The following is a 10,595-nucleotide window of genomic DNA, read 5'->3' as shown; positions in this document are numbered from 1 at the left end:
ACTTTCTGCAGTAGATGAATTTAGAGCGCCACATAGGTATAAAAGTTTAAAACAGTAGATCATAAAGAGAGAGAGTTCAAACATAAGGCCTAAGCTTCTTTAAGTTCACTTAATTATCAATAAGTAAAATTAGAACTTAGAAGGTAACCAGGCAGAGATTATCACAGTAAATGTAGTGCAAGTCAACTCTTAAGTGAAATTTCTCAATCTTCATAATTTTGTTTAATCCAACTCCTATCTTACTTTAGTGATGAAATATACATGACTTCTAACATCATGACCTCAAACTTTTTGATGATATCAGCTCCAGCTTTCTTTCTTAAATTTTCCGCTTTGCAGGAGAGATTCATGAAACAGTAGGATATCCTTCACAAGTACTTAAGCCAGATGATCATGAAACAATATCATGATAACCAGCGTATCCGAATGACTTCCATTATGAGCAACGGATGGAGGAACACATTTGCACTACCTATAAATTCAACAAACCAATCAATTCAAACTTAAAGAAGAAGACACCTAATAAGACTTGTTGAACACCGTATAACCAAGCTTCCTCTATATGTCAACCTTGTTTGCCAGCCCAAAACATGGGGCGAGGGAAATGGTCTGGACTCTCAAGAGCTAAAAAGGAAGCTAATTATGTAAACCTAATGTTATAGCATAAAATGTGGCGAACTGACATCAGAAAACAGCTATTCAGCCAGCACAAGCTAATATGCAAAACTTCATCTGATCACACGAGGATCAGGAACCTTCAGCAAAAACTAGAGACAACTTATCTACAAAGAAAACCAAATCACCTCTCCTCACACATGTCAACGGTGACAATCTCATAGCATGCTACATTACTGAAAGCAAACTCATTAACTCTATGCAAGATTGAGCACAACCGACTGCACTAGAGAATTAAGAAACAAAAAGAACCTTAAATACAAGCATTATTTAATACGACGCCATAAAAAATATCAGTGATCTAATCTGACCTAACAGTTATTCAAATTTGTAACTGATCTGGATGAATAAACCATGCAAAGGCATCTACTAACCTAAGTAAATGGCAAGACCAATGCTACAAACTATGACGGTTTCACAAGCCAAAATACTAGTATAAATTATAGCTAAACCTCATGCAAGATCACATAGAACCAGAAGACAGTAACGAACAATATAACAGATAGAAAACAATACCCTTAATGAAATAAACACACACTTTCTTAAGAGTAAGCCACATACACATGATTGTATTACTTATTAGCAACCATTCAAAAATTAGATGAACTTTACACAATATACAGTCATGCTTTTGCATGGTTGTTGTTCTTGACCAATCATCATTGCTCGCACATCAGAAAATGCTGTCCGTTATTTCAAAGAGAGATCAAATGCAAGAAACAAAGACATTTTTTTAAACCCTATTACCAACTAGAGAAATGATTGAATGCACTTATGCATGACTAAAGGAGAAATATACCAATGACAACAAATCCTTCAGGAGGAATGAATGACATCATAACCCATAGCTCTACTACATATGGAGTATGTTGTAATAAAGGTAACTACGGTATCTTGAGTTTAGCAAGCCACTTAGTAGTTCAAACATTTTGATTTCTAACATCTCTCATCATTTAGCCCTCAAATGATAATTCTATATATAGGCACATGAATAAGCATATGCAATCAGTAAACTAATGAGAAACCCAGGAAAGAGAGGCTGAGGGCAAAAGCAAATGCCCTAATTAATCGGATGCTTAGAAACAGCATGCCCACAAATTGTCTCATAATTGCATGGACATATATAGTTCACTAAATAGATACTTACACGGAGCTGTAGAACACAAATCAATACACCATGAGACCCATAAAGTTCACAAGCACAACACATTTTAAAAAGGAAAAGAAAAACACAACACATTTTAAGAAGGAAAAGAAAATCAAGACTGTAAACATTAGTATGAAACTGGATTCACTAGTTACAACAACATACCCAATAAAATCCCACTAATGGGGTCTGGGGAGACTAGAGTGTATACAAACCTTACCCCTATCCAAAAAAGGGTAGAAACATTACCCCTAATCCAAAAAAGGGTAGAGAGACTATTTCCAAGAGACTCTAAATTCACTAGTTAGATATTCATAAATGTAGATGTTACTACTATAATTAGCAACGCAGAGACACAATTCAAAAGTATAAAAATGGCCTTTCATTCATCATTTCATTTGTATACACAGGCTAACATAAACTCTAACACTATAAAAGAACTAAGAAAACACGATTGATTTCATACTGGAGAAACCTAATAATTTCTATGGAATCTAAAAAAAAAAAAAAAAAAAAAACTATTCAAAAACCAAATTTAAGGCTTAACACTTGAAACTCCCTATTGTCCTTCCAATCTAATCCTCATCAGCAGAGGGCTTTGAGGAGCCACCAGCTTTCTTAGGCAGCAAAAGGTTATGAATATTGGGCATAACACCGCCATTGGCAATAGTGACATCTCCAAGCAACTTGCTCAATTCCTCATCATTTCTTACTGCCAACTGTATATGCCTTGGTACTATCCTAGTCTTCTTGTTGTCCCTCGCAGCATTTCCAGCCAATTCAAGCACCTGTAACCACCAAAATTCACATAAAAAATCAGAAACCCTAAATTAAAACAAACAACCTAGAAATTTTGTTATCAGTACATATTTATTGTTTAACTTATACAACATTAAAAAAATCTATAAACAGCATCATTTAACTTTAACCTATGTAATAAGTAGTAGTTTAGTTACGATTTTTATCATGTTAACAATTAATGCTAATGAAAATTTACTATAACTACTTTATAAGTGACCTGAAAAATGTAACTATATTTCACAAAACTGCTTTCCAGTCCAAACACTAAAGCAACTAACTCAATTATGGTTAATTAGTATGTGATTTCCCTTCAATTAATCAGTAAGACAATAATAATCAGTATACACCCATAATCATATTCCAATTTAGAAACCCTAGAAATTGAGATATCAAAAAGGAAAGAATTAAAGAGGCAAATGCAAAAACTCACCTCAGCAGCAAGGTATTCGAGGACGGCAGCAAGGTAAACAGGGGCACCGGCACCAACACGCTCAGCATACTTCCCGGCTTTGAGAAAACGGGCGATACGACCGACGGGGAATTGAAGACCGGCTTTGCTACTACGGGATGTAGCCTTCTTTGCTGCTCCAGATCCTAGGGTTTTTCCTCTACCTGCCATTTGATTGTTGTTACCGTAAAACAAGAATTAATTGGATTTGTTCTACAAAAATATGAGATTTTGAATGGGAAGCGTAATGGAGAACTGAGAGAGAGGATGTTCGGTGTTGGTAGTTATATAGTACTGAGGGATTTTTAAATGGACCAATGAGAAGAGAGCACAAGGATCGTGAGTTTGAGCCGTTGGATTAGAAGTTGATTGACGGTGAGATGAGGAAGCCGACGATTTTAACCGCTTTAAAGGATGGATGAGTTTGAATGTGACACGAAGGAAACAACTGGCGTTTTCCGGGATGTTTGAAATATGAATTGGTGAATGTATCCCTGAGGGCCCGTTTGGTTGGTGCTTGCGTAGAGTTAATTTCTGCATAAAACCAACATGGGGTTGTACATAGGGGTGGGCATATTTCGGTCGGAACCGAAAAAACCGATCGAACCAATTTTTTTTATTTCGGTTTCAGTTATTCGATTTGTTCAATCGATTTCGGTTTAAAATTTTAAAATTTCAGTTTTTCAGTTCGGTTTTCGATTATTAAGTTATTTAGTTTGGTTAACCGAAAAACTGAATTATTAGCATATAGGTTCTTTAAGTTATATATAGGCTAAACTCATAGGTAATAAATTAATATTATTAGGTCCAATCTATCAAAGGCTCAACCCAATTAAGTAAGTCCATCAACTTCCCAATCTTAAAGACTTTCACTCTATTAAAACTTTCATAGCATATATGATAGATACCGGGAGGATTTCACAATGAGTTATAATTTACACTATGTTTGAATTTTATGATCCATAATGTGCAAAGTTTAGTCTATTTTTTTTATAAACACAATATTTCCAACAATTTTTGAAGTTTTGGGAAAAAATAACAAATTCGTCAGTCCTATTATTACATTGAAGGAGCCCAATATGATAATGTTCAAATCGAAAACCGAACCGAAATTAGAAAAACCAAACTGAGCTGAACTTATTTCAGTTCGATTTCGGTTACTACTTTTACAAAATCGAAAACCGAATAATCGAACCGACCGAACGCCTACCCCTAATTGTACATTGTTTGGTTGATCATTTAAAAAAAGTTAATTTCGAAATAAAATTTAACTTAACTTATAGTATAATGTTTGGTTGATTTTTTCTTTTCTTCATGTTTCTTCATATATAATACCCACATAAAATAATAAAAAAATTATGTATCACTTTATGCGCGTTAGAGTATGATATAAGGATACAAATATTAAAGGTAAAATATATAAATGGCTTCTTTAAGTTATCTTTAACGATCCGATAAACACTTCAACTGACACATTTTTTATTTTGACACTTCCCATTAAGTGTATCAACTAATAACCCGATTGCAACAGACTATCTAAGTGAATTACGCTTGCCAATAGCGTGTCAAATGAACCAATTAAAGACGACACGTATAATTTTGATAAAAATTTGACACGTGTAATTAATAAAATTAAAGAGAAAGAACCCTCTCTCGCCCATCGTCTTCGCTTTTTTCAAAGAAAAAATTTTATTTTTCATTATCAGTCTTTTCTTACATTGATACAGTAAGAGAAAGAATCCTCTCTCACCCTCGCTTCGCAACGAACATAAACTCCAGCCACCGCTGATTAATTGTAGTATAATCTAAAGAAAGACAAATTACTTAAATTTTCAATTTTCCTAGAGGATAGTACAGTAAGAAGAAAGTTGCATATCCCCGCCATCGCTAGAGACAGAACTTTCGCCGGTAAATTTGACACCAGGCCAATTATTGTGTTGGCAGTGTTTGGCCTTCTTGGATTCGATTGGTGATATTCACAAATCTTCTTGTGTTCTTACAAAAGCAACTCACAAGGGTCAGCGATAAAACTGAATATTCTCCAAAAAGGTTTTCTGGCGTAGTTTCCTGTGAAGGAAGGAACTTCTTTTTTCATTTTTTTGATAACCTAAAAAGAGAAGAAAATGAAGAACAGACAGTAATGAAACTGGAAAAATGATGTTCGGCCAAAAATGTATATATTTACACATTGTTATTTCATATTCTAGTATTTTTAATCGTCATTTGAGTATTAGTTATATTATTTTGTACTTAATATTATATTTTAACTGTGTAAAAATAAAACGGTGTGAAGATCAAGAGACTTGGACCAAAATTAGATAAAATATAGAAGAAAAAGAAAGACAATTAAATGAATATAAAAAGGGGACACCCTTTGGTCTTTGTCCCCCCAAGTGGAGACAGCAAAGAGAATTTATAATTCAAGAGAAAGAACCAACGGAATTGAACGTTTCAGCGCCAAAATCGGCGCTTGGCGCTGGCCTGTACGCTAATGCTGTATTTTGTCCCGGGTCCGGGCCTTAGTGGGCCTAACGGGCCGGGCCTCGCGGTCCCGGGCTTCGTGGTCCCGGGCTCTGGCGGTCCCGGTCTTCGTGGGCCTAATGGGTGGAACCGGCCCGTGACGGGCCTAAGCCCACATGGTCATGTGCTTAACGGGGCGGGCTCGTGGGCTTCGCGGGCCTAGCGGGCTTTTTTTTTTTTAAAGACAATTTCTTGTAGTATCATGGCTATATTAAAAATATATATGTAGTATATATGTATATCTAATTATTAAAGTGCTTGACGAAAAAGAAAATAACAAAACAATAGTAAAACACTAAATTGTCATGCATAAATATCACTTCTTGAAGTATATTATATTGTATCTTATGTATATATATTTTCTTTTAGTATATGTATTGTATCTTATGTATATATATTCGCATAATAATATATTTTCTTATAGTATATATATTGTATCTTATGTATATATATTCGCATAATATATTTTCTTGTAGTATATATATTGTATATTATGTATATATTGTAGCATAATATATTTTCTTTTAGTATATTATATTGTATATTATGTATATATATTCTCTTATATATTTTCTTATAGTATATATATTGTATCTTATGTATATATATTCGCATAATATATTTTCTTGTAGTATATATATTGTATATTATGTATATATTGTAGCATAATATATTTTCTTGTAGTATATTATATTGTATCTTATGTATATATATTCGCATAATATATTGTCTTGTAGTATATATATTGTATATTATGTATATATTTTCGCATAATATATTTTCTTGTAGTATATTATATTGTATCTTATGTATATATATTCTCTTATATATTTTCTTGTAGTATATATATTGTATATTATGTATATATTGTAGCTTATAAATAATTCTAAGTATAGACAAAGAAATATTGCGAAAAGAAGCTCATGGGTAGAAGCAATAAATTTTATTACCAAAAAATGACATATCTTTCTTAGTCATCCTTCCCCCAATGGAATGAGCACAACAAGGTACTAATACCACCATTAGAAGGAAAAAAACTAAGGAAGATGTGCCAAAATACAAGTTACATATTATTCTATGTATTATCTCTAACAAATCTCATAAATCCTTCAAGGTTCGGAGGAGGTTGTGTTGGTGGTGGTGGAAAAGAAGCTTGTTCATCACCACTTCCGGGTGAAGCCGAATCCTCCGCAAGTTCCGCTATCATTTCTTCATAAGCTTCATCTATCGCCGGTTGTGCTGGAATTCCAAAGTTTCTTCTTTCCGAGCGGATCCAATCTCTAAACAATACTGATTTTTCCAAGCTATCCCTCATAGACGCTCTATGATCACCTATTTGCAGTCTTGCTTGACTGAAAGCGCTCTCTGATGCAACAGTTGAAGCTTGAATTGATAAAATATCCCGAGCCATCATTGCAAGAACAGGAAAATGTTTTTCCCTTGCCTTCCACCATTCCAAAATATCAAAAGAGTCGTCTGGATTCTCCTTTTCAAGTCCCTGAGACAAATAAACTTGAAGCTCATTTAGATGTGAAGTTTCATCATAATTTTCACCTTGAGACCCCCTGAACTCCGTCCAAGATTTAAGAGCTTTTAAGCCCGCAACTCTTTTAGAGGATTGTGAGCTAGACGAAGTAGGGGTTGGAATAGTTGGCCTAGCATGCTCTAAGGCAAGTTGATAAGCATTATAAACTGTTTGAGCGTTAATCTTAATTGAAGCTTTTGCATCTGCAAGTGTCGCAATTTCCTCATTTGAAAGATCTAAAGCCTTATAAATATTTGAATACCAAAAATGAGGACCTCCCAATTTCATTGTAGGATTTAGCATTGCAGCAAGACCATAAATAGGAGGGATAGGAAAAAAATATTTTTTAAACTTTTGTTTCATTTCATTTATAGCAAGTTCATAAATATCCCCACCCTCACTAAATTCAACAAACAAATCAGATAGTGCTGCAATATAAACTAAACAATTTGAAATAGTAGGATAATATTGCCCAGAAAATGCATTTGTTGCAATTTGAAAATGTTCTAAAAAATCTAAAAGAATTTTAACATTAGTCCAATCTTGAGTGGTAAGCATTTCATCATCATCTTCACCACCTACTCGAGAATTAAACGTTGCATTAATTGGGTTTCTATATTCATATGCTACTACTAAACTTTCGTACATACAATTCCATCTAGTCGGGCAAGGTTTAGGAACCTTTCTTTCTCTAAGGCCATATTCATCACATTTTTTAAAATACTCTCTAAGTCTACTTCTACGGTTTGAATAAAAAAGCCAATTAAGAGTCATTCTAACCTTTTCAATTTCTATGTTTAATATTCGCATACCATCACCGACAATTAAATGATAAATATGACAAATACATCTAACATGGAAAATATTAGTAAATGCAGGATTTAGTGTTGTTGTAAGCATGCCTATAGCACTGGTGTTACTAGAAGCATTATCCATTGAAATTGCCATTATTTTATCGCTAAAGCAAAAATATCTACAAATATCTGCAACAGTGTTAGCTATAAACTTACTTGTGTGACGCGAATTAATTATTCTATATGCAATTATGCGTTTTTGCATTATCCATTCCTCATCTATCCAATGACTTGTAACAGTTAGGTAATCACAATCATTACTACTTCTACCAATATCAGTAGTAATAGAAATCCGATTAGGTATATGAGTAAATAAATAACGCAAATATTGTTCATATTCATATTTGAATTTATAAATATCACTCTTAACTGTTGCGCGAGGCCAACCTTTATAAGTAGGATTAAACACTCTTCTAATATAATGAACCCAATTAGGATTAGAAGCAAAAGTATAAGGTAAGCACATAACAGTAATCATCTTTGCTAATTCTTCACGATCTCTATTTGGATCGTAATATAAAATACCTCCAGTGACAGTGTTAATTCCTGGTTGAACTAGATTTGAACCTGTACTAGGGTTAACCGCAGAATCTACACTTGTCCCCTCTAGATGCGCTTTCATTTGAAAAAATCTAGCCTTATCTCTAGGGTGTGTTTTTATGTGCCTAGTCAAACTACCTGTGCCGCTACGGTCTCCTACATATTTATGCGACATTAATTTCCCACAAGTTTTACACTTAGCCTTATTTTTTTCTCTTACTTGAGTAAAAAAATTCCAAACTAATGATGTTTCTAAGCGTTTAGCAGGTTCTCTATTAAAAGTAGGAGTTTCTACAGGTGGGTCGACCGGTGCATCACTTGGGTTATTAAGAGGACTAGTAGGTGTATCATCTAAATCCGGTGCTTGAGTTTCATCATCATCCTCATTTTCCTCATTATTTTCTAAGATGGTTTCATTAGGATAAAGAGCATTCATAATTTCATCATCTAATCTATCACCTGGTGCAACATTATGATAAAATTCACTATCGGTAAATTGAAAACAAGGGTGATCACTATCAAGAATTACGGAAGGAGGAGGACGTCTAGGTTGTCGACTACTTTCAACTTGCTTATCTTTTCTAGGTCGGGGAGCCGGGGGAAGGGTAGTTGGTTGGCCACTACTTTCACCGGTTTTATCTTTTCCTTTACCAAACATTTTTTTCAAAGTAAATGTCATATTAATTATAATTATGCAAACTAAACCACACAAAAATATATTCTAAAAACGTAAGAGTTGAAACGAGTTTACCGGATTGCCGAACAACTTCTTGAAAATTGAAAATCGTTGAACACTTGAAAACTTCAATTCAACAACTTCACAGTTTTTCACGAAATTTTAACAATAAATTAAGTAATTGTAGTAGAGAGATTGAGAGATATTGAGAGATATTGAGAGATATTGATGAATTGGTGAATAAAAATGAAAGAATGAGGGGGTATTTATAGTTGAGAAATGGGGAAAAGTGTAATTATATAAAGTTTGAGGTTAAAATAAAGTTTGGGGGCCAAATGGCCATTTTTTTAACTTAAAAAACGGTCATATTTTCAGCCCAAACGGCTAGATTTTAAATATGGCCGTTGGAGATTTTTTTTTTTTTTTTTTTTGAAAAATAGCCGTTGGGCCCGCCAGGCCCGCCTGCCGGTCCCGGGCTAAACGGTCCCGGGCTCGTGGGCTCAACCATGGAGACCAGCCCGTGACGGGCTCAGGAGGCCCACCAAGACCGGCCCACCCAGGACCGGCCCACCAGGCCCACCAGGCCCGTTAGGACCGCGGGACCGGTCCGGTCCGGTTCAGGCCCGGCCCACCGAGCAGCATTACTGTACGCTAGAGCGAAAACTTTTCCTATTTCATTCGGGACAAGGTTATTTCGGTCCTAAACGGTCCCATTCGTATAAAAGTGGTTCTAAACTTAATTTGGAGCATATCGAACATGCTTTGAAGGAGAATTCACGTGGGGCAACACACACCACGCTTGGAGGAGGCTTCTAACTAGTTTTTCTTCTCTTCTCTTCCTTTAATTTCATAGTTTCTTAGTTCTAGAGTTTTGGGTGCTACATGAACGTTGTGGTTTGAAGCTTGAATTGTTTTTATTATTTTATCGTATTGGTTTATTTATTCAATCTTGCGCTTAATTATTTGATTGATTGATCACCAATTGAATACTATCTACGAATCTAGGATTGAACTCCGGAGAGAGAATTCTAGATTGCATATAAGATTGAGTAGAGCAAGATCTTAACTCTTTGGGAGGGCAGATTTGCGGTTAGGATAAGAATATACCTAATCGCCTTGCTTGGTTACTATATATGAACTATAAATGCGTTCTTGTTAATTCTAACTCCATAGGAATATATGCGTTAGATTAGCTTGAATAGGCGAATTATACTTCGGGAGAAGGTTACGAGCAATATTAACCTTGTCAACCAATAAACCAGATAAATTAATTAGACAATTTAAGTGAAAAACTCAACGGGATTGTTAGCTAACCCATAGCTCTAGAATATTCACTCACATTGAATTCGTCTCTATAATTCGCCAACTCGTTTTCTTTAATCTCTTAATTTACTACTCTAGATTAATTT

The 10,595-nt window shown here is 34.6% G+C and overlaps 1 protein-coding gene across 1 annotated transcript; it reads right to left on the bottom strand.

Moving 5' to 3' along the window:
- Positions 1-2,181: 2,181 nt before the first annotated feature.
- LOC107822337 (histone H2A.6) lies at positions 2,182-3,339 on the bottom strand. Its single transcript, XM_016648864.2, has 2 exons — positions 3,054-3,339; positions 2,182-2,610 (listed from the first exon to the last, which is right to left on the bottom strand). The coding sequence occupies exons 1-2, from the start codon at positions 3,240-3,242 to the stop codon at positions 2,398-2,400; spliced, it is 402 nt and encodes a 133-aa protein (XP_016504350.1). The 5' UTR covers positions 3,243-3,339; the 3' UTR covers positions 2,182-2,397.
- Between the last annotated feature and the right edge of the window lie 7,256 nt (positions 3,340-10,595).

Source organism: Nicotiana tabacum, chromosome 8, assembly GCF_000715075.1.
Source record: "Nicotiana tabacum cultivar K326 chromosome 8, ASM71507v2, whole genome shotgun sequence".
In the NCBI taxonomy this organism is placed as follows: Eukaryota; Viridiplantae; Streptophyta; class Magnoliopsida; order Solanales; family Solanaceae; genus Nicotiana; species Nicotiana tabacum.
The sequence above is the reverse complement of the archived record's forward strand: the minus strand, read 5'-3'. Positions and strand labels throughout refer to the sequence as shown.